The sequence below is a fragment of the Procambarus clarkii genome, chromosome 36 (assembly GCF_040958095.1).
Source record: "Procambarus clarkii isolate CNS0578487 chromosome 36, FALCON_Pclarkii_2.0, whole genome shotgun sequence".
Lineage (NCBI taxonomy): Eukaryota > Metazoa > Arthropoda > Malacostraca > Decapoda > Cambaridae > Procambarus > Procambarus clarkii.
Window position 1 is genome coordinate 8026977 of NC_091185.1, and position 24435 is coordinate 8051411.

At 54.0% G+C, this 24435-nt stretch overlaps 1 protein-coding gene across 3 annotated transcripts in view; it reads right to left on the reverse strand.

Moving 5' to 3' along the window:
• LOC123756087 (diacylglycerol kinase epsilon) overlaps nt 1–24435 on the reverse strand; it is a 150645-nt gene that overhangs the window by 120505 nt on the left and 5705 nt on the right. For 2 of the 3 annotated variants that reach the window (XM_045739075.2, XM_045739073.2), the window contains exon 2: nt 13924–14083. In XM_045739075.2, coding sequence (XP_045595031.2) covers nt 13924–14083 — 160 coding nt within the window. The remainder of the gene's footprint in view (nt 1–13923; nt 14084–24435) is intronic. The other variant, XM_045739074.2, reaches the window with a different exon arrangement.

Consider the following 24435-nt stretch of genomic DNA (forward strand, 5'->3'; position numbering starts at 1 on the left):
GAGCTGGGAAAGAACCATATCCCTGGCGAGCAGACAAGCTGACCGACTGGGAGCCCACACCAGCCAGTCGTCGAGGTAGGCCAAAACCCGAATCCCTAGAAGACACAGACGAGTCACCACAACCCGGGTCAGACGCGTGAAAACGCGAGGTGACAGATTCAAGCCAAAAGGTAGGCATCGAAAACAGTAAGCGTGAAGCCCCACCTCGAAACCTAACCAGTCCCTGAACCCCAGCTGAATAGGAATGTGCCAATAGGCATCCTTGAGGTCCAGGACACCATCCAGGCACCCGGCTCCAACAGAAGCCGGCTTCGAGACAGAGTAGTCATCCGAAAGAAGGGGCAAGGAATCCAGGGGTTCAGATGGGACAAGTCCAGAATGAACCTCAGATCCGCACAGTCCCGTTTCGGCACTGGAAACAGACGGGAAACCCACCTGAGGGACGGAGTCGTTTTGACCACGCCCAAGTGCACCCACTCCAAGACGACTTGACGAAGTGCAGGAGAAGAAACCTGCCCTGTTAGTCTCGAACCCCCAAAGGAGGACAAGTCGCCCAACACCACCGCAGGCCGGATGACACGATCGAAAAGGCCCACAAATCGTGGGACCAAGCGTGGGCAAACAGAGCAAACCTCCCCCCCATCGGGGCGAACTGCGAAAGGGCCGACGCCCCTTACGAGAACCCAAACATCGAACAGGGCGATCACCGCGCTGACCAGACGATGCTAGCCCCGAAGGGAACAATGGGTCAGAAACTGGCACCAATGGCCCACCTCAACCAGCGGAACCCGGAACCCTGGCATGACCCCTCCGAAACTGCCAATAACGACCGCCTCGGAGAATCAACAAGTCTGCCATAGGACGAAAACTAGATGAAGCCGCGTGCAGAAACTGAGCGACCGCAGTCTCTGCAAACAGCAACGGACAAAATGGAGACGAAAACCTAAGAGCCGGGGCCCAAGCGAATTCCAAAGAGAGGGCGAGCACCGCCTGACATCAAGCGAGGCGAGAAGCAAAGAACAGACATACCACTTCCTTCAGGATGGGCGCAAAGAGCTTCAACAGTGCAGCCGACGCCCTAGCTGTCGAAGTCAGCACCCCAGGCGAAGGCCCTTCACTCAACGCTTCCACATCCTCCTCAAGCCAGGCAGAAGACAGCTCGAGAAGGGAAAAGAATCGTAAGACCAAAGCCAAATGCCTCGGGTGCGCAACTCTTCCGCAACCAACGAAGCCGATAGCTGAGGAACCTGCACGTGACGCTGGAAAAAGCCAACATCCCGAGAAAGCACGGGAGCGAACAACCACACATTAAGGTGCTCAAACTCGCCCTCCAGGTAAACCTGCATAAAAGTAGAAGTTTCCCGCCAATCAAGCGTGCGGGTCCGACAGAACCCATGCCACGCCCCCAATGAAAAGAAAGGGCAGTCTGCCAGCCAAGAAGACTCCGGAACCTCCAAACGCACCCAAAAACGGGAAGAAGAACTGAACTTAAACGAGGACGGATCCATCGCGGAGGCATAACCCAGGTCTCGCAAGAGGTATGCAGCAAGAGCTTCCCGAGCTACCTTCGCGCAGATACAGGAAGTAGAAAACCTCTGGAAAGACGGAGCCGAGGTACACAAAGGCGCCCGGAACTGAACCCGGGGTGGAGCTAAACCCAAATCATACTCATAGAGGGAAGGGGGGTATGAAAATCCCTACCCCTGCAACAATAAGCACCACGAGGAAAGCAAAAGCACCCAAGCGAGGTCAAAGAGGGCCCAAGGCCCCCAGGTCGACTCCTCTCCTGCCCCTTGATCCCCCAAGTCGGGACCCGAGGCTGAGCCGTCCTCCAAACCCTCTACCCCTGAAGAAAAGGTAGAGTCCAAGGGAAAGGCAGACAAGAAGGGCAGGAGGAACCGGCTCCACTGCCTTCGTCCCCGACCTGGATGCAACCCCCCGAGGCAGCCCGAGTCTCATTACCAACTAAACCCTGTGCCGAGGACGAAACCCTCAGACGTTTTGGAGCCGGACACGGGGAAGGGGGTGCAGGAAGAACCACAGGGGAAGGACCAAGGAGCGCGGCATGAGCCAAAGCTGAAGCGACTAATGCTACCAGGTCAGGGTCCCTAACACCAAAACGGGGCAGCCTCGGGGCATCCGGGTGGGAACCAACCTAGCGCGTTGCAGTAACCTAAACCTAACATGCAACGCTGATGCTGCCTGTACCCTAACAGGAACATCCTCAGAGTAAAACTGGAGCACAAGTAGAGAACATGACTCGCAAGACTCTGGGTCAAAGGTGTCGTTGACCCAACAGGCAGCATGACGGACGAAAAACAGGTAATTACCTAAGTGTAATTACCTAAGTGTAGTTACAGGATGAGAGCTACGCTCGTGGTGTCCCGTCTTCCCAGCACTCTTTGTCATATAACGCTTTGAAACTACTGACGGTCTTGGCCTCCACCACCTTCTCACTTAACTTGTTCCAACCGTCTACCACTCTATTTGCAAAGGTGAATTTTCTTATATTTCTTCGGCATCTGTGTTTAGCTAGTTTAAATCTATGACCTCTTGTTCTTGAAATTCCAGGTCTCAGGAAGTCTTCCCTGTCGATTTTATCAATTCCTGTAACTATTTTGTATGTAGTGATCATATCACCTCTTTTTCTTCTGTCTTCTAGTTTTGGCATATTTAATGCTTCTAACCTCTCCTCGTAGCTCTTGCCCTTCAGTTCTGGGAGCCACTTAGTAGCATGTCTTTGCACCTTTTCCAGTTTGTTGATGTGCTTCTTAAGATATGGGCACCACACAACAGCTGCATATTCTAGCTTTGGCCTAACAAAAGTCATGAACAATTTCTTTAGTATATCGCCATCCATGTATTTAAATGCAATTCTGAAGTTAGAAAGCATAGCATAGGCTCCTTGCACAATATTCTTTATGTGGTCCTCAGGTGATAGTTTTCTATCTAGAACCACTCCTAGATCTCTTTCTTTATCAGAATTCTTTAAAGATTTCTCACATAATATATAGGTTGTGTGGGGTCTATGTTCTCCTATTCCACATTCCATAACATGACATTTATTAACATTAAATTCCATTTGCCAAGTGGTGCTCCATATACTTATTTTGTCCAGGTCTTCTTGAAGGGCATGACAGTCATCTAAATTTCTTATCCTTCCTATTATCTTAGCATCATCAGCAAACATGTTCATATAATTCTGTATACCAACTGGTAGATCATTTATGTACACAATAAACATCACTGGTGCAAGAACTGAACCCTGTGGTACTCCACTTGTGACATTTCTCCATTCTGATACATTGCCTCTGATTACTGCCCTCATTTTTCTATCAGTCAGAAAATTTTTCATCCATGATAGAAGCTTACCTGTCACCCCTCCAATATTTTCCAGTTTCCAGAACAACCTCTTATGTGGAACTCTGTCGAAAGCCTTTTTTAGGTCCAGATAGATGCAGTCAACCCAACCATCTCTTTCCTGTAATATCTCTGTGGCTCGATCATAGAAACTGAGTAAATTCGATACACAGGATCTTCCAGATCGAAAACCATACTGTCTGTCTGATATTATATCATTTCTCTCTAGGTGTTCTACCCATTTAGTTTTGATTAGTTTTTCCAATACTTTCACTATTACACTTGTCAATGATACAGGTCTATAATTGAGGGGGTCTTCCCTGCTGCCACTTTTGTAGATTGGAACTATGTTAGCCTGTTTCCACCCGTCTGCTACGATTCCTGTACACAGGGATGCCTGAAAGATCAGGTGAAGTGGAATGCTGAGCTCAGATGCACATTCTCTCAGAACCCATGGTGAAACGCCATCTGGGCCAGCTGCTTTGTTCTTACCGAGCTCCTTGAGCATTTTTTCCACTTCGTCTCTAGACACCTCTATGTGTTCTATGTTGTTCTCTGGAATTCTTATTGTATCTGGTTCCCTAAAGATTTCATTTTGTACAAACACACTTTGGAACTTTTCGTTTAGTGTTTCACACATTTCCTTTTCATCTTCCGTGAATCTATTTCCGTGAATCTAATCTATGACTGTCATCCTGAGACAAGGGCACACTGCAACCTTTAAACCCGCACAAGGCAGGCTGGAACTTGGGAGACACATCCATGGGTCCACCAAACCCCGACAGAGGTTTCCAGGGCCCATAGGGTAACAACTACGGGAAGCCCGGGCAAGGTGTTGCTAACCGGTTAAGAAACCCAAACAAAACAAGGGGTAGATGATAACATTGAAAACCTCTGGGACGTGTACAAGCACGGAGGTCTAGCAGAGGGCTACCAAAACAATATCAGGGGAACTATAGACCCACGAGGCAGAACCTCCACCAGGCAAACAAAAACAAAACAAAAGAAAAACCTCGCAAAAGTACACCGTCCCCAGAGGAAACAGGAACCGGTCGCCGCTTAGGTGGCAGGTCGCACAACACCTTGACGCCCTAACCAGCACAACACCACTCCCTACCCAAGGCCAAACAAGGGCCCCAAGCCCCAACTAGCCCCAAGGGCGAGGCAAATGCCGAGCAGCAGGAACCCCTATGGGAGCGGTTCCCGAACGCCCCAGGGAAGATAACCCTGACACACAGGGGCAGTACTCACAGGGCACCTAGGGAAGGAAGCCCCCTAAGCTCATGCAGCCCCGGCACTGATGAGGTTCTCCTGGCCACCGCACACCACACAAGGCAAACACCACCCAGGAATTTGAGGTCAAAGAAGCATCTATCCCGGTTGACACTAGCTTACGAACTGAAGGCAGCCGGCACGGCGAGGTCCGGGGGCCCCCCTCCCCCTCTTGGGGAGGGGAGGGCTGCGTGGACGAAAGGCGCGGCAGAAAAATGATTGTTTGATTGTTTCCTTGGGATTGTAGGGAGTTTCTACCTCTCTGTTCGATTTTTTGTTATAGTTTCTTACCATGTGGGGTTTGTTTTGTTATGTCTACCTTTCTGGGTGCCTAACCCCGGTCGATGGCAGATAAGGAAAATCCCCAACCACAATGGGGTTTTCCAAGGCCATTGCTCCCTGAAACCTCTCTGAAGGGGCCAGGTTCTGGCTCTGGTCCCTTGTAGGTCTGAATTCCATAGCTAATGTCCCGGTCTAACATAACATACATTAGCTCGATAAGCTCCAGGGAGCTGTAGGGGCTCCCCACAGAAAAGAAAATAGGCAGACTCAATTAAACCATGTAAGATGAATGGCAAGAAAGAAGGATCTTGAGTAAAGAACTGCAGCTGCTCATCAAAAGCCAAAGTGCACACAAACACTGATAGACCACCCAACAAGGAATGAGAGACCACCATTAATAGGACAACCAGAAAGCCCTGAGCCTGCATACCAGCTGTGGACAAAATTGCAAAGGCAGCCCTCAAAGCAACAAACACAGGCACATCCCCAGATCAGGAACAAACAACCAACTGGCGAGACCAAACCCCCTCACACAGTAGTTTGCAAAAAATGCTGCACAGCAGATAATAGGACCAAAAAAAACAGACCCCCCCACCTGAATATCAAAGAATGGCTGAAAAAGGGAAGAGCTGATCACAAAACCTCTACCCCCTAAAAGCCAGCAATAGCGAATTTGGCGAGGTCAAATGAGATGAGGTAACAGTACAGTGTAGGCAGCAACAGGAAGACCCAGAAAAGTCAGGACAGAAAAGACAACACCTATGGCAGCCAACAATAGCCACACACCGAATAGAGGTATAGATAGAAAGCCATACAACCCACTTCACAGTGCTGCTGTGAAGAAAGATGGAAATATGGCATCAAGAAATTTGACTTCCAACTCCGGCAAAGAAGATGCGACCTAAGGGCAAGAAAGACTATACTTGAAATTTGGTGGGGTGCAGCAAATGATTGAAGCAGAGCAGCCATTAAACCTCAGGGAGCAGTAGAGCCCTAGAAATGGAAGGTGCATAGGCCAACAGGCAAGATGATTTAATAACTTGCACTGAACCAGTCCCATAGGAGCCAGTAAATGAATGAAGTCCACAATGGGGACTCAGTCAAAGCAGGAAGAAAAATGGTCACCATGCCCAGGCTTTCATAAGCTAGACATACTGCACACTACCTATGCCCTCCTCAGCTGCATTTTCCCTAAGCTGGGTTCAGTGTTTGCAGTACTTTCTAGGCCAGTACTTTCAAGTACTAGTACTCAGTACAGTACTGTACTAGTCTCCTGAGACTGATGGATGCCTACTACTACTATTACTAATTTCAAAGCATCACATGACTGAGTACTGGGAAGACAATAAAACTTAAGTGTAGATCTCATATTGTAACTGCACTCAGGTCGGATTATGATAGGGTAGGGTGGGCTATGGAAGAAAGGTGTGCTGAAAGAGTAGAGAGGAAGTAAAGGGGCACATACTTCACTCAAAGTTTAAACCCAGCTCTAACATGGGGCATGGCGCAAACAAAATACATGACGGCACCCGGAAATGAGGCCAAAGCTAGAGAATGCAAGCAAACCCAGAGGGTAAGGGATGGTGAATGGCAATATAATAAAATGCAAACAGTGAGAGCAGGCGTGGAGTTCATGTCAATAGATTAACCTCCACAGGGGATTGCCAGGTCCAGCATGAATAAAATCAAACCAGGTACATAGGCGTAGGGGATGCCAAGCAAACACTAAACCCAGCTTAGGGAAAATGCAATTGAGGAAGGCGTAAGTGGTGTGCAGTAAGTCTAGCACATGAAACCCAGCATGCCCCCAAACCAAGAACCCCATCTGCCCCATTCTTAGAGCCTCACAGAGGAGTGAAGAATCCATGTGAGGTGACTTGACAAGTGAGGTAACTTGAGAAGGGTCAGCTCATATAGGAGGTAGTGTGCAACCCTTTCAGAGCAGGTAACCCTAGCCATGGCCAGAGTGAAATGGAATGCCAGGGCATACACAATGTGAGTGGAATAAATACCATTATGAAGCATAAATTGAAACACAACAGTGGTCCCCCCAGCATAATTAATGTATCTAGGAAAGTAAGCACTACTTTGTTGAGAGTAACAATTGATGCGTCCAGCAAAGGCTACAAGTGTCAGACCAATGGTACTATGTGGAAGAGTGAGGGGGTAGAGGCTGGGTGGCCAGGACTGCCATCTATTGGCAGTCATGCACATGACAGTTAGGGTATTTACCTGAAGGCAATGACCATTTGTCTTTTCTGGGGGGAGCCCCGTCGGCTCCCCGGAGCTTTACCGGCTGATATGCTAATGTCAGACTTTGGCATCAGTCATGTGTATGGAGTTCTAGGGCCTACCGGGGACCACGGCCAGAACCTGGCCCCCTCAGAGAGGCAAGGGGAGCAATGGCCTATAGAAACCCCAGTGTGGTTGGAAGCATTCTATGTCTGCCATCGACCGGGTCAAGCATCCAGAAAGGTAAGCATTCCAAAACAAACCCCTATTCTGGTGAAAATTGCTACCTAAAGCCGAACTAGTAGTAAGAACTCTTCAACAGAAAACAAGGAAACTAGTATGACGTCATACGTCACCGCGCCGCTGTCTGTGCAGCTCCCCCCTCCCCGGGAGGGGGAAGGGGAAACCCCTGACCTCCCATGCCGGCTATCCACCCATCAGTTCTTCGGCTGATGCTATGGGCAACGGTTATGTGCTCCGGCTCCAGTGGTTGTTTCAGCACTGTACCTAGAGTGTGGTGTCTGTTTTCTAGGTGGTGTGTGAGCCGGGAGTGATTCTCCAGTACTCGGGCTGCATGCGCCTAGGGTTCCCTTCCCTAGGTGCCCTGTAAGTACTGCCCTTGGGGCTTGGGGCCACCTTCCACAAGTTCCTTGGGTCCTGCCCCTGCTTGGCCGTTTACTGCTTGGTTTTCGGCCGCTCTTTGTGTGCTCGGGTGTTCTGTCTCCCTTGTTCGCCTTAGAGTAAGGGGCAGTGTTTGCACTGGTGGGGCGCGGGGTACTGTGCAGCTTGTCTTTACCAATCATAGCGGCTGGCTCTGTTCCGCTTGGGTACGCTGTCCTCTTGCGGGGTTTTCTTTTTCTTTTTGTTTATCTATCTGGTGGGGGGGTCTGCCTTCGTTCTTGCCCCTTGTGTCCCTTGTGTTCTGAGTATTTTCTGGTGGTACCCCATGCTAGGTCCCCGTGAGTGTACACATCCCGGGGGTTCAGCTATTAGAAAGTTGTTTGGTAGCTTTGGGTGCCAATTAGCAGTACCCTGCCTGGGATTACCTGAGCGCGAGTCCTCTTATAGTAAACGCTCGGGACCTTGGGAAACCCCTGGGGGCGCGCGGGTCCGATGGATGTGACCCCAGAGTCCCTCCTCGCTTCTGGCGAGTTTTAGTGTTGCTCTCACCCTTTGTCTCTGGGTGACTCTGTTTTGCCTCCGTCTGCTGCCTGTGGGGTCGGTGACACCTTCGACCAGGAGTCCTGCGAGTTTGGTTGCTCGTTGTGGCTCGGTTACCCAGTTGTGCTAACAAAGCGGGTGCGGGCAGCAGGGGCGTTGCACTTGAGCCTTGGTGGTGGCAACGTTCTCGTGGTTTCCTCCCCGGGAGCCCCGGGGCTGCCCCGGTGTAGTTCATTTTGGGACGTAGGAGTGTTGGTTGCTTCGGTTCCGTCCACGCCCCCTTGTCTTTCCCCTGGATCACCCTTCCTGCCTGCATCCGGTTCCTTACCGTCTGTAGGTTCGGGGCGGGGTTTTTGATGGTGTTGAGACTCGGGCAGTCTCGGGGAATTCCCCTTCCGGGGTAGTGACAGGGGCATTTGAGCCTGTTCCTCCAGCCGTGTTGTATGAGTCTGCCAGTGGGCTCCTTTCCTTAGTGTTTTCACGGCTGCCCCGGTTTTCTGGTACGGCCGGGGCTTTGGGGGAACGGCTCGGCCCCGGGGCCTGTCGTGTAGGTTCCTGGGGCTGGGGAGGGGCTGACTTGGGGGGCCTTGGCCCCGTTGGACCCCGTGGGGGTTTTTATCCCCCTCTAGGCGGGGCTTGTGGTTACGCGGAGTGGGTCTTTCCTCCCCACTCGCCTTACGTGCTTTTGGGCGTCGGCCCCTTTTCCTTGGCCTTTGAGTCGGTTGGTTCCGTCCTGTGGGTGGATGTTTCCTCCCACCCCTTTTTGGGACGGTGTTTTCGTCATGTTTCCTCGTTCGATGGGGTTCTGCGTGACTTCTGATCTCGGGTGCGCCTGCGCCTTTGTGTGCCTTCCGGACTAGTGTTGGCTTCTGTGTTCTCGAGGGTACGGGAAGGTTTTTCGCTACTTCCCGCATTATTGGAACGTCTGTCGGCTCCTCGTCCTTGTCGCCCTGTTGGGCTACTTGTCGCCCTGTTGGGCTTCTTGTCGCCCTGTTGGGCTACTGGTCGCCCTGTTGGGCTACTGGTCGCCCTGTTGGGCTACTTGTCGCCCTGTTGGGCTACTTGTCGCCCGGTTGGGCTACTTGTCGCCCGGTTGGGCTACTTGTCGCCCGGTTGGGCTACTTGTCGCCCGGTTGGGCTACTTGTCGCCCGGTTGGGCTACTTGTCGCCCGGTTGGGCTACTTGTCGCCCGGTTGGGCTACTTGTCGCCCGGTTGGGCTACTTGTCGCCCGGTTGGGCTACTTGTCGCCCGGTTGGGCTACTTGTCGCCCGGTTGGGCTACTTGTCGCCCGGTTGGGCTCTTTTTTTGGGCTCTTTGCTTCTTTGGCCGGTTTTATTGTTCCTGCTTCCTCTTTTGGCTACTTTTCTCGTGCAGTAGTCCTGGCTGGCGCCTTCCTGCAGAGAGGGTGTGCGGTTCGGCCAGCGTGTTATGGGCATGCGCCGTGGAGTTTGTTTTGGTCTGGGCGGTGTTTCAGTGCTGGTGTTTTGCGCCCTTTTTGCTACAGTGCTTCGCCTCTCGTTCTTCTCCCTGGCTGCGGTATGTGCCCCATCGCGCCGGGGGTGTCCTGGTTCCCAGTTGTGGGGAGGACACCGCAGTTTTCCCTGTGTCATGGGTGTGGACCGCCTCCTTTGCCTCTCCCTGCTCTCCTGCGGGTCCGGCAGGGTCTGGCTCTGGCGTCTTCACCTGGCGGTGCTCCCAGGTTCTTTTGGGCACGGTTGAGTCGTGTCAAGTTCGTGCCGCCGTTCGCCAGGTGAGTTTCTGCGGTCTGGCGTCTTTTGGCCGGGCGCTGGATGCGGAGTTGTTCATATACCTGTCTTTATTTAGGTATATTTTTGTACGACTGAGACCGTTCGCACACCAGTGACTGTCCCTTTTTCAACCCTTCCTGTCCCCCTCATGTGCATGTCCAACCCATGCTGGAGTCATTCAGGGGACCCTCCTTTTTTAATGTTGTGAGGTGTGGGGGTTGTTGGGTTGGTTCTGTACTCACCTGGTTAGGCTCCTGGCTGTGCTTGCAGGATTTGAGCTCTGGCTCTTGGGTCCCGCCTATCTGGTAGAACTTGCGAGATAGTACCAGTGGAGTGCAGTGGTGCTATTGGCACATTTGGGGAACACTGTATTACCATCAGAGGTCTGTGCTTGTTCCACGACCTACTTGCGAGCATAAGCTTTCTTGCTGGTTCGTCCGTGGACTTCCAGGGCGCACTAGCCTGTTTTCGTATGGCAGTTCCGGCCCGTCCTGGTTGTGGGGGTATGTGGGCCGGTGGGCTGCTCCTAGCAGCTGCCTGGTGAACCATCCTCTGGCCGGTCTAGCCTGGCCTTGGGCCGCGCTTGAGGTGTAAAAGAGCTCCCAGTACCTCATCCAGCAGGTATCGAGCGGGGTTTCTCCGCCGTCGGTCGCCTGGTGCGGGTTTCTGGGCCTGCGGGGTTTTGTCGTGTCTCCGTTGGCCCTGTCTGGGGTCTGCCTGCTCCGTTTTCTGCCTTTGCAGAAGGGAGTTGCTATTTACATGTTGCATGTTGCAGTGGTGCCTGTTGCTGCTGCTGCACGTGTGCATTGGTACCGTGTTTCACGGTAGCATGTCCTTGTTCCTGTGTCCGGTTGTGAAGTGGCACTTTGCTGCCGTTTTGTGCCTGGGGATTGCGTGGGTTTTTTTCTGTCCCTGCCTGATTGTCCACCCCTGGTTGTTCTTCTGGGGTTTTTGTGCTTCTGCTCTTCCTTCCTGCCTCCTCTGCAGCAGTGGTGTTCTGCGTGTGTTCTTTGGCGTTTGTCAGCCTGTGTCCGGTGATGTGCTTCCTTGTCTCGGTCTATTGCAGTTGTTCGTACCCCTTGGTTCGGGTACTGTTCTGGCGGTGACCCTTCCGCCTTCTTTGGTTTCCTAGCTTGCCCTGCCGGTTGTTTTTTTTTTGAGGTCTTGCGATGTCTCGCGTCGGACCCGTCGTTTCTGAACTCCTGGCAGGCTGGCATGCTTTGGGGAGTTTTTCTGTTCGGCAGACGTTCCATCTCCTTGTGCCGCCTGGGTTTCGGTGGTCGACCCGAGATCTTTCCGCGGCTCCGCCTTTTCCTGGGCTCGGAGGGGCCTTGTCGGGGCTGCTTATGTTCTGCCTCACGGTCTCGCCTCCAGTTGGTGGTCGGGTGGCTTCGTGGTAGGTGTCCCACCTGCGTACTTCTCTTGGCGGCAGTATGGGGTATTTTGGCGGTCCTTCCTTTTCCTGTCCCTTCTTAGGTGGTTACTCTTGTTAGCTTGGTTTACTCTCGGCTTGGTTTTCTGGTGGGGGTTGGGGGCCGTCGTCTTGCCACATACTGTCGCCTCTTTTCGTGCGGCGCGGGCAGAGCCGCTTCAGCTTGCTTTCGGTCTTGGTGTTGCTTCTGCACCGTTAGTCAGCTGTCTTGTGCGTCATTTCACCTCCGGCCTGTTCGTGCGCCGCTTGCACCATCCTGGTCTCTGGTCAGCGTGCTCTGTCTTCTCCTCGGTTGATAGTGCCCCTTCGGTTCCGGTGTGTGTTTCGTCGGCTCTTTCCTTTTGGCCTTTGCCTCTGGGGGTCGAGTCGCTGAGTTTTCTTGCTCCTTCGGGTTTAGCATTTTGGTTATTCGGTGGCAGCAGTCTCCATCTTTTCTGGCGCGGGGTTGGGCTGCTGCATTCTGGAGGGGTCCAGGGTTTGTTGGTGCTTCGTTGGTCGGGCCGGGGGTGTGTCGTTCTTGTGTTCAGTGGCGGCCCTCCACTATTGTTTGCGTACCACGGCGTTTGGGTCCGGAGCGCGTTTTGCGTTGATCCGGTTCTGTTCTTCCCGGTTCACGGGTGATAGTGTCCCGGGTGGTCAGCCGTGTTCTTGCGCCTAAGCTGCCTGTGTTCTTCTCTCATGCCTGTGGCGTTCGTGGCTTCGCTGCTCTCTCTGCCGTCTGGGCGACGTGGCCTTGCGGTCTTTCGGGCATGGATTTTTGGTGTTCGTGCAGGGGCCTTGCTGCTCGTTGTTCTCGTGTTGTTCCCGGGACTTTTCGGGGCTGTGGCGCCTTGGGTTGGCGTTTGCTGCCGGTTGTCTCGCCTCCTTGGGGGGTGCGTGGTGTCCGCCTCCCGGTTCTGTCCCTTTGACCTTCCTCTGTGGGTAGTTAGCTCCGGGGAGCCGACGGGGCTCCCCCCAGAAAACCAGCGTTGAATGTAATGAAACGCCATTTTCTGGGTGAGTCCCGGAGGCTCCCCGGCAACCCTCCCTCCCTCCGGTCGCCGTTTTTTCGCGTGTTTTGACATCCAGCCTCAGAACTGATGGGTGGATAGCCGGCGTGGGAGGTCTGGGGCTCCCCCTTCCCCCTCCCGGGGAGGGGGGAGCTGCGCAGACAGCGGCGCGGTGACGTATGACGTCATACTAGTTTCCTTGTTTTCTGTTGAAGAGTTCTATCCACTAGTTCGGCTTTAGGTAGCAATTTTCACCAGAATAGGGGTTTGTTTTGGAATGCTTACCTTTCTGGATGCTTGACCCGGTCGATGGCAGACATAGAATGCTTCCAACCACACGGGGGTTTCTATAGGCCATTGCTCCCCTTGCCTCTCTGAGGGGGCCAGGTTCTGGCCGTGGTCCCCGGTAGGCCCTAGAACTCCATACACATGACTGATGCCAAAGTCTGACATTAGCATATCAGCCGGTAAAGCTCCGGGGAGCCTCCGGGTCTCACCCAGAAAATGGCGTTTCATTACATTCAACGCTGGTTTTTTACTTTGTTGTGCCCACTTTCCTTCATGAAGTAAATTGTTTTGTTGCACATATGGTTTCTGGTGGGCTTGAATTGATCTCTGATCCCCAAGTTTTCCCTGGTGTTTACCTATCTGTGACTATGGGAAAGCGAGATCTAGCTCTATGCCCTGCCCCGCCTCATTAATACCTGGTACTAATTACCCCTCTCAATATTAATGATTTTATCATATTTCTTTTAAAATTGTGGATAGAATTGACTTCAACAACCTCTTCCTTTAATGCATTTCACTTCCATACCATCCAAACAGGGAACAAGAACTTCCTTACATTTTTTTCAACTCAATTGCGTATCAAGTTTCCACTGCTGTTCCATTGTCCTACCTCTTTTTAATTGAAATTTCTTCCTTTATCCACTTTATCTATTCCCCTCAAGATCTTTTTTGTAGTTATCATATCCCCCTGTTTCTTTTCTTCTTTAAGATTGTGAAGCTGAGTTCTCTCAACTTGGACCTTCGACAAGCTGCCCGCTCCTGTTCTCATCGAAGTCAGTAGGGTTAGTGGCCCTCAGGTAAATCAGGTAAAACTTATGTTCATAGCTGAGGCTTCTCAGTTCTGGTACTCAGTTTTTGTTGCAAACCTCTGAACCTTCAAGTTTCTGTTTATGCTTCACAAGGTGTCAGTGCCATGCTGGAGCTGCATACTTAGGTAATGGGGTCTTTAACAGAGAGAGAAAAGACAAGCCTGGAGTGTTGGACTAAGGGTTGGTGATACTAAAGTTAAGCTTGAGCAACTACTTGGGATCCCCTCTGAAACACATTAACGGAATGGGCTAAACAAAGCAATTTTGTTAGAATTTTAAGTTTATGAAATAAAATGCTTTATTTCATGGGAGAATTGCTGGATATACAAGTGAAAGGTATCAATTTTACCCTAGAGAACATGCCCGTGACACACCATCGATGACCCTTCATCACATCTCGGGCATGCAAGTCATAGTGGTGCCGTCTATTGGTTAGCTTCACAACGACAATGACTGTCAGGGCAAATATGATGCTCAACACTATTTGCTCAGTTGTGTCACTCATTCTGCTGTTGAAAAATGGATTAATGTTAATCAGTTGATATGCGGTATAATTAAAGTAACAAGGTCAGGTTAAATCAAGAACCAAGAATCAAATCAAGAACATTATGACTAAACAAGAAATTACCTAGTCTTATCTCTAAAAACATTATTGTCTGCACATTTTCCCTTGGATTTTAAGATAACGGAAAAAACAAGTAAACTTAAAATGTGTACCTGACTTGTGAAGAACTCTTTGAGAACAATGGGTTGTTGAAACTTAAAAATCATTCAAGACTGAATTTTTAAAATACAAAAAATATTATATACTGTACTATAGAACTAAGAAGGATAAAAAAAAATAAACCAGCGTTGAATGTAATGAAACGCCATTTTCTGGGTGAGTCCCGGAGGCTCCCCGGAGCTATCCCAGGCTGATATGCTAATGTCAGACTTTGGCATCAGTCATGTGTATGGAGTTCTTAGGCCTACCGGGGACCACGGCCAGAACCGGGCCCCCTCAGAGAGGCAAGGGGAGCAATGGCCTATAGAAGCCCCCGTGTAGTTGGAAGCATTCTATGTCTGCCATCGACCGGAACAGGCATCCAGAAAGGTAAGCGCCCCAAAACAAACCCCTATTCTGGTTAAAATTGCTACCAAAAACCGAACTAGTGGATAGAACTCCCCAACCGAAAACAAGCAAACTAGTGTGACGTCACACACTGCCGCGCCGCTGTCTGCGCAGCTCCCCCCTCCCCGGGAGGGGGAAGGGGGAGCCCCAGACGCCCCCAGTGCCGGCTACCCACACCTAAGTTCTTGAGGCTGGATGTCAAAAACGCGAAATACCGCCGACCGGAGGGAGGGAGGGATGCCGGGGAGCCTCCGGGACTCACCCAGAAAATGGCGTTTCATTACATTCAACGCTGGTTTTCTGGGGGGAGCCCCGTCGGCTCCCCGGAGCTAACTACCCACAGACAGAAAAAGAGGGACTTACCCGGGAGGCGGTCGTCGCTCACCCCTCAACTCGAAGCCGAGACAACTGGCTGCAACCGCCGACCCAAAGCAACAGAGGCCCGACGAGGCCCAGGGACATTCACAAGGTAACGAGCAGCCAGGACCCTGTTCGACCGCCAAAATCCCCGCGCCCGAATATCAGACCAAGACATATTCCCAAAGACGGCAGCAAGAGCCGCGAACTTAAGAACGTCATGGGCACGGGGATAGACCGCAGGCTGGCTGGACCTAATAACCCTGTGGACGACCTGAGAGACCCGAACCCGCGAACAGGGAAGAAGGGAAACCGGATCAACCCACAGCGCGTCCCCGGACACAGAAGCTGTGGCGCACAAATAATGGCGAAGCGCCGCAACCGGACACAAAACATGATGCACCCCCGGCCTGACCAACCAAGCATCAACCACCCATGGACCCCTCCGGAACGCAGCAGTCTCATTCTTCGCCAGAAAAGAAGGAGACGGCTGCAAACGAACAAAACTATCACCACGACCAAAAGAGCAGAAACCCCTGCGCCGGAGGAGAGCATGAAGCTCCCCTACCCGACCCCCAGAGGCCAAAGCCAACAAGAAAAGTGCCTTGGAAAAACAATCCTGGACCGAAGGGGCCACAACGAAACGAGGAGACGAAAGGAAAGCGAGCACTCTGTCCAAAGACCAGGACGGCTCAGGCGACGCATGAGCAGGCCGGAGGTGAAACAATGCACGAGACAGCTTGCGAAACGGCGCAGACGTAACATCGATACCGAAAGCAAGCTGAAGCGGCTCCGCCAGCGCCGCACGATACGAAGCGACAGTGTTAGGCATAAGATGACGGTCCTGAAACAACCACGAGAGGAAGGACAAGACCACCCGAACAGACAAGGAGCTAACACGACGAAGACGCAAAAAGAAACGGAAGGACCGCCAGGAAACTTCATACTGCCGCCGAGAAGAAGCCCTCAGGTGGGACACCAACAAGGAGGCCACCTGATCACCATAGAGATGATGATAGACTCGAGTAAAAAAAACCATACGCGAAGACTCGAGGAGAAGATCGAACCAGCTACGTGACGTACCGGCCCGATCTGCTGAAAGAGGCGGAGCCGCGGGAAAACCCTCGGGTTCGGACACCGAGCAACCAGCGCCTGAAACCAAGGCTGGGCCGGCCACCAAGGGGCCAGAAGGACAACTCTCCCCCGGTAAGTCTCTAAGCGAGTCAGGACCTGGAGCAACAGCCGAACCGGGGGAAAGAGGTACAGGAACCCTCACCTCGACCAGTCTAGCCGAAAGGCATCGACCCCGACGGCCTCGCAATCGGGGAAGGGCGCCGCATAAACAGGAAGACGCCGCGACCACGCCGACGCGAAGAGGTCCACTTCGGGGCACCCGAACGTCTGGAAGGAAGCCAACGGAAGGACTCGTCGTCGACCGTCCACTCCGTGGAGAGGGGAACGAAGCGAGACAGGGCGTCGGCCAAGACGTTGGACACGCCCCGTACGTGAACCGCCAGGAGAGCCAAACCCCGAGAACTCAGCAGACGAGTCACCCGAAGCGACCAACCCCAAAGAGACAAGGACCGCATCGAACCCTCGCGGTTCAGGCAATGAACCACCGGAGAGCAGTCCGAATGGAGCCGAATCGTCGATCCGCGGGCCACCCGAATCCTCCCCAGAGCAAACCACACTGCCGCGAACTCCCGCACCGTACTGTGAGCTCGACGGAAGGACGGATCCCAATGCCCCTGGCCGGCCTGGTGAGCACTGGTCACAAAACCCCAGCCGAGAGACGTCGCATCCGTGTACACATCGAGCGAGGGCTCGGGCAGGCGCCAAGGCACTGAACCCCGAAAAACCCGAAGAGGAAGCCGGTGACGCAGCAACCGACGCAAGACCCCCGGGGGTCGAACTCTGCGATCGCGAGAGAGGCGGAAGGGGGAACCCCAAAGGAACCAGAACAGCCGTCGAAGCCAAACCCGACCCGGCGGGTAGACCACCATCGCGAAGTTCAGGCTCCCGCACAGCCCCTCGAGCAACCGCCGGGTGACCCGAGGGCCCTCCAGAAACAGACAAAGGCGGGACCGCAGCCGCAGGAGAGACTCCGGAGGGAGAGACAAGGAGGCGGTTCGAGAGTCCCACACGAGACCCAGCCAAGTCCGAACCTGAGAGGGAACCAGATGGGACTTCCTCCAGTTCACCAAGAACCCGAACTCGGCGAGCTGGGAAAGAACCAAATCCCTGGCTAGCAAGCAAGCTGACTGGCTGGGAGCCCAAACCAGCCAGTCGTCGAGGTAGGCCAACACCCGAACACCTAGGAGACGCAAACGAGCCACCACAACCCGTGTAAGGCGCGTGAACACACGAGGTGCCAGGTTCAACCCGAACGGGAGACAACGAAAGTGGTAACTCAGACGCCCCACAACAAAACCGAGCCAGTCCCTGAACCGCGGATGAATCGGGACATGCCAATAAGCGTCCCGGAGGTCCAGGGACACTATCCAAGCTCCCGGCTCCAAGAGGAGCCGAACCTGAGACAGCGTAGTCATCCGAAAGGAGGGGCAATGAACCCAGGGGTTCAGACGGGACAAGTCCAGAATGAACCGCAGGTCCGCGCAGTCCCGTTTCGGAACCGGAAACAGACGGGAAACCCATCTGAGGGACGACGTCGTTTCGACGACGCCCAAGCGTACCCACTCCAAGACGACTCGACAGAGCGCAGGGGAAGAAGCCTGCCCTGCCAGCCCCGACCCCCCAATGGGGGGAGGGGCCACCCAATGCCACCGCAGGCCGCGAGACACGACCCGAAAGGCCCACGAATCGTGGGACCAGGCGCTGGCGAACAGCGCAAGCCGCCCCCCCATCGCCCCGTCAAGGGGGCAAACCGCGAAAGGGCCGGCGACCCTTACGAGACCCAGAACCCCGCACAGCGCGAGCACCGCGCCGACCAGACGAGGGAGGGTCCGCAGGAGGAGCCAACCCCAAACCTGACACCAGAGGCCTACCACGACGAGAGGAACCCCGAGCCCTGGCACGACCTTTCCGGGAAGACCCACCCCGGGACCCCCGGAAAACCAACAAGTCCGACATCGGACGACAAGCCGCCGACGCAGCCTGAATAAACTGCGCCAAGGCCGACTCCCCAAACAGGAGAGGACAAAAAGGTGAAGAACGCCTAAGAGCCAGAGCCCAAGCAGATTCCACGGAGGAAACCAGCACCGCCTGCCGACACGCGAGACGGGAAGCATAGAACAGGGAAACCGCATCCCGCAAAATCGGCGTGAACAGCTTCAACAAGGCAGCCGACGAACGCGCAGCCGAGGACAAGGTGCCGGACCCCGGGACGGACCCAAGCGTCCCCACATCCTCCATGAGCCAATCTGAAGACAGCTCCAGGAGGGAAAAGAACCGCAAGGCCGAACACAAAAGGCCCCGGGCGCGCAAGTCCTCCGCCACGAGCGCCGCCGAAAGGGAGGGAACCTGCACATGGAGCTGAATAACGCCCACATCGCGGGGAAGGGCAGGGGCAAACAAGCACTCATTCAGGTACTCAAGTTCACCCCCCAGGAAAACCTGAAGCACCGTGGAAGCTTCCCGCCACTCCAGCGTGCGGGAACGACAGAAGGAATGCCAGGAATCCAGACTAAACAAGGGGCAGTCTGCTAGCCAGGACGACTCCGGAACCTCGTAACGGAGCCAGAAAGGGAACGAAGTCCCAAACCTGAACGTGGACGGATCCATTTCCGAGGCATAATCCGGGTCACGCAGGAGGTAAGCTGCAAAGGCCGCTCGCACCACACCAGGTTGGATGCGATAAGCCGAAAACCTCCGGAAGGACGGAACCGACGTACCCGGGGGAACACGGAACCGAACCCGGGGAGAGGCCGACACCAAATCCAACTCGTACGCAGAGGGGGGAAAAGAAAACCCCACTCCTTGTAACAATAAGCCCCGCTCAGTGGGAAGAAAAACCCAGGCGGGGTCCAGCGGGGCCCAAGGCCCCCAAGTCAGCCCCTCCCCAGCCTCGAGGTCCGTCACCACAGGACCCGAGGCCGAGTCCTCTCCCCAAGCCCCGACCCCACAAGACAAGGACGGAGCAGCCGGAAAAGCTGGAGGAAGGGAGGCCCACTGGTCAGACCCTGAAGCTTCGGCCGGGAGACAAGACTCGAATGCCTCTGCCGCCCCCCCGGAAGGGGCAACCCCCGAAGCTGCCCGAGTCTCGAGATCAAATAACCCCTGCTCCGACCCCGAAACCCTCAGACGCTTCGGGGCCGGAAGCAGGGGCGGGGGACCAGAACGAACAGAAGGGGAAGGACGAGGAGGTGCGGACTGAACCAGGATCGAAGCGACCCCCACCCCCAAGTCCGGGTCTCGAAAAGCAAAGCGGGGCAGCCCCGGGGCATCCGGGGAAGCAACCAACCGAGCGCTTTGCAACAGACGAAACCTAGACTGCAACGCACGTGCCACCTGTACCCGAATAGAATCATCAGAGGATTGGGTAAATTGAGTCACAAGCAAGCAGCAACACTCACAGGACTCAGGGTCGAAAGTATCACCGACCCAACAGGCAGCGTGGCAGAGGCAAAAACAATGAGGGTCACCCTGAGACAAGGGGACCGAGCAACCCTCAAACTCGCACACAGCGAGTGGGGACTCCGGGGTCACATCCATTGGACCCACGCGCCCCCTAGGGGATTCCCAGGGTCCTGAGCGTTTACTTTAAGAGGACTCGCGCTCAGGTAGTCCCAGGCAGGGTGCTGCAAACCGGCGCCCAAAACTACCAAGCAAACTTCTAAAGCTGAACCCCAGGGACGTGTACACTCACGGGGACCTAGCAGGGGGCGCCACCGAGGAGAACAGTGGAAGGGCAAAAACAAACTGAATAAAATGACAGAACCCCCCACCAGGCAAAAACAAAAAGAAAAACAAAACCCCGCAAGAGAACAGCGAACCCCAAGGAACAGAGCCGGCCGCGATGTCGGGAAATACAAGCTGAGCAGCACCCTGCGCCCCTACCAGTGCAAACTACCTCTTACCTGCCGGTAACAAGGGAGAACAGAACACCCAAGAGCCCAACAGGCGGCCGAAAAACCAAAAGGTAAAACGGACCAGCAGAGGCAGACCCCGAGGAGCCTGTGGAAGGTGGCCCCAAGCCCCAAGGGCAGTACTTACAGGGCACCTAGGGAAGGCAGCCCTAGGCGCATGCAGCCCGAGTACTGAAGATAACTCCTGGCTCTCGCACCCACAAAACTAACACCACACGCAAAGCACAGTGCAGTAGCGACACCGGAGCCAGAGCACACGACCATTGCCTATAGCATCAGTCTCAAGAACTGAGGTGTGGGTAGCCGGCACGGGGGGTCTGGGGCTCCCCCTTCCCCCTCCCGGGGAGGGGGGAGCTGCGCAGACAGCGGCGCGGCAGTGTGTGACGTCACACTAGTTTGCTTGTTTTCGGTTGGGGAGTTCTATCCACTAGTTCGGTTTTTGGTAGCAATTTTAACCAGAATAGGGGTTTGTTTTGGGGCGCTTACCTTTCTGGGTGCCTGTTCCGGTCGATGGCAGACATAGAATGCTTCCAACTACACGGGGGCTTCTATAGGCCATTGCTCCCCTTGCCTCTCTGAGGGGGCCCGGTTCTGGCCGTGGTCCCCGGTAGGCCTAAGAACTCCATACACATGACTGATGCCAAAGTCTGACATTAGCATATCAGCCTGGGATAGCTCCGGGGAGCCGACGGGGCTCCCCCCAGAAAAAGCGTTGAATATAATGAAATGCCATTGTCTGGGTAGAGCCCCGGAAGCTTCCTGGAGCTATTGGACTGATATTAGCTAATATTAGTAAGGAGCTTCAGTCATATGAAGTTGTCATGCATACTGGAGACCACTCGCCAGAACATGGTCCCCTCAGAGAGGTGCAAGGAGCAACAGTCTATGAAACTCACATGTATGAAATTATTCATACCTGAAATCAACTGGGGTTGAGCATTCAGAAAGGTAGGCACTTCAAAACAGACCCCTCCTGGTAGAAATATTGTAACCCGAGACTGAACAGAGGTTAGAAACTTTCTCAGAGAAAAACAAGGAAACAAGCAACATGTCATAACACCGTGTGTCGCTCGTTCGCGCAGACCCCCCATGGGGAGGAGAAGAGGGGGGACCCAGCTCACCAAGCCGGCAGTCGGACCATCAGTTTAAAGGCTGAAAAACTGAAACTAAACCCGCCGAAGAGTGGTAGGGCAGGTGCCAGGGAACCTCCAGGGCTCTACCCAGAAAATGGCGCTTCATTACATTGGTTTTCTGTGGGGAAGCCCCATTGGGTCCCTGGAGCTAACTACCCAAAGAGCAGGAAAATAGGGACTTACCCGGGAGGCAGCTGCACTGTACCACTCATAATGAAGATGAGACAACAGGCTGCAATTGCCAACCCAAAGTGACACAAGACCGCTGAGGGCCTGGTATAGTAACAACATATCAGGCAGCTAGGACCCTGTTCGATCTCCAAAACACTTGTGCCCGAATGTCAGCCCAAGACAAATTGCCAAACACAGCTGCCAAAGCTGCGAACTTATGAACACCATGAGCGAGAGGGTAGACCGCAGGCTGGCTGGACTTGATAACCCTGCGGACGACCTGAGAGACCTGAGGCATCGAACAGGGAACAAGAGAAACAGGGCAACCCAAAGCGCGTTCCCGGACACAGAAGCCGAGGCGCCCAGGTAACTGCATAAAGCTGCAACTGGACACAAAACTAATGCACCCCCAGCCTGACCAACCAAGCATCAATAACCCACGGACCCATCCAGAAGCCTGCCATCTCGTCCTTAGCCAGAAAAGGAGGAGATAGCTGCAAACGAACAAAATGTCCACCCACACTAAGAGAGCAAAAACCTCTGTGCCGGAGAGCATGAGCTCTCAATGCTTTCTGGAAACAGTCTTGGACCGAAGGGGCCACCACAAACCAAGGAGAAGAAAGAAAGGAAAGCACTCGTTCTAGAGACCAGGACGGCTCAGGCAGAGCATGAGCAGGCTGGAAGTTGGAAAAAGGCTTGAGAAAGCTTGCAAAACAGAGCCGAAGTGACATCCAGCCCAAACGCAAGCTGGAGCGGCTCTGCCAGCACCACACGATACAAGGTGACAATATTCGGCAAAAGTTGCCGGTCTTGAGAAAGCCAAGAAGAACAGTCAACGCAACACGATCCAATACCGAAGACAACCTACAAAAGGAAACGAAATGGCGAAAAGACTGCCAAGAGACTCCATACTGTCATCGAGAAGAAGACTGCAGGTGGGACACCATGAAAGAAGTCACCTGGTCACCATGATAGTATCACAGATGTTGATACACCAGCGTCAGAAACTTCAGACGCAAAGCGCGGAGGAGTAGAGCGAACCAACAAGGTACCCCGTCGGCCTGAACCGCTGAAAAAAGCAAAGCTGCAGAAAATGCACCAGGTTTGGACACCGAGCAAGCAGCGCCTGAAACCAAGGCTGGGTCAGCCACCATAGGGCCAGAAGGAGAACCCTCCTCTGATAGGACTCGAGCTGAGCCAGAACCCGAAGCAACAGCTGAACCCGGGGAAAGAGATACAGGTAACCCCACCTCGACAAGTCCACCAAAACACATTAACGGAATACCATCTACCGGCTGTCATGGTAGACACCCTCGCAGTTGGGGAAGGGGGCCTCATAGCCTGGTGGATAGCGCGCAGGACTTGTAATTCTGTGGCGCGGGTTCGATTCCCGCACGAGGCAGAAACAAATGGGCAAAGTTTCTTTCACCCTGAATGCCCCTGTTACCTAGCAGTAAATAGGTACCTGGGAGTTAGTCAGCTGTCACGGGCTGCTTCCTGGGGGTGGAGGCCTGGTCGAGGACCGGGCTGCGGGGACACTAAAAGCCCCGAAATCATCTCAAGATAACCTCAAGATAAGGGGTGCCACATAGGCGGGAAGACACCCCGACCATGCATATGCGAAGAGTCCCACCTCCGGGGGCCAGAACATCCGGCAGAGCCAACTGAATGAGTCTGCATCGCCTGCCCATTCCGTAAACAGGGGAATGAACCGGGACAGGCCGTCTACTAGCCTTCGCGGTAGACACTCTCGCAGTCGTGGAAGGGGTGCCACATAGACGGGAAGACACCTCGACCAAGCCTACGCGAAGAGGCCTACCTCCGGGGGCCCGAACGTCCGGCAGAGCCAACTGAATTAATCTGCATCGACTGTCCATTCCGTAAACAGGGAAATGAACTGGGACAGGCCGTCTGCCAGGAATTTGGACACTCCCTCAGACGTGAACCGCCAGGAAAGCCAAACCCCAAGAACTCAGCAGACAAGTCACCCGAAAAGACTAGCCCCAAAGAGCCAAGGACCTCATCAAACCCCCCTCTGTTTAGACAATGACCCATCGAGGAGTAGTCAAAATGGAGCCGGATCATCGTTCCGACGGTGACCCGATCCCTCCGAAGTGTATACCACACCGCCGCAAACTCTCGCACTGTGCTGTGGGTTCGATGGAAGGGCGGACCCCACCACCCCTGGCCGGCTGGTGAGCACTGGTCACAAAATCCCAGCCGAGAGACGAGGCGTCCGTGAACACATCGAGCGAGGGCTCAGGTAGGCGCCAAGGCACTGAATCCCAAAAAACCCGAAGAGGAAGCCGGCAACGCAGCAGCCGAGTAAGGCCCCCCCCGGGGGCTGCAACGGAACCCAGCGATCACGAAAGAGGCACAAAGGACGTCCCCGAAGGAACCAGAACAGCCGACGAAGCCAAACCCGACCCGGCGGGTAGACTATCATCGCAAAGTTCAGGCTCCCGCACAGACTGTCAAGCAACCCCCGAGTAACTCAGGAGCCCCCAGAAATAAGCACATGCGGGACCGCAGCCAAAGAAGAGACTCCGGAGGGAGAGACAAGGAAGTGGTCCAAGAGTCCCACACAAGACCCAGCCAGTTTCGAACCTGGGAGAAAACCACATTGGATTCTGCCAGTTCCCCAGGAACCCTAACCTGGCCAGCTGGGAAAACACCAAACCCTGGCGAGCAGACACGCAGACCGATTGGGAGCCCAAGCCAGCCAGTTGTCGAAGTAAGCCAATACTTGAACACCTAACAGACACACATGGGCCACCATGACCTGGGTAAGGTGTGTAAACACGCGAGGTGCCAGGTTCAACCTGAATGGGAGACAACAAAAGCGGTAACTCAGACACCCCACAACAAAACCGAGCCAGTCCCTGAAACCCAGATAAGTCGGGATGTGCCAATAAGCATCCTTGAGGTCCAGGGACACCATCCAAGCACCCGGCTCCAACAGAAGCCAAACCTGGGACAGAGTGTTCATCCGAAAGGAGGCACAAGAAACCCAGGGATTCAGACAGGACAAGTCCAGAATGAAC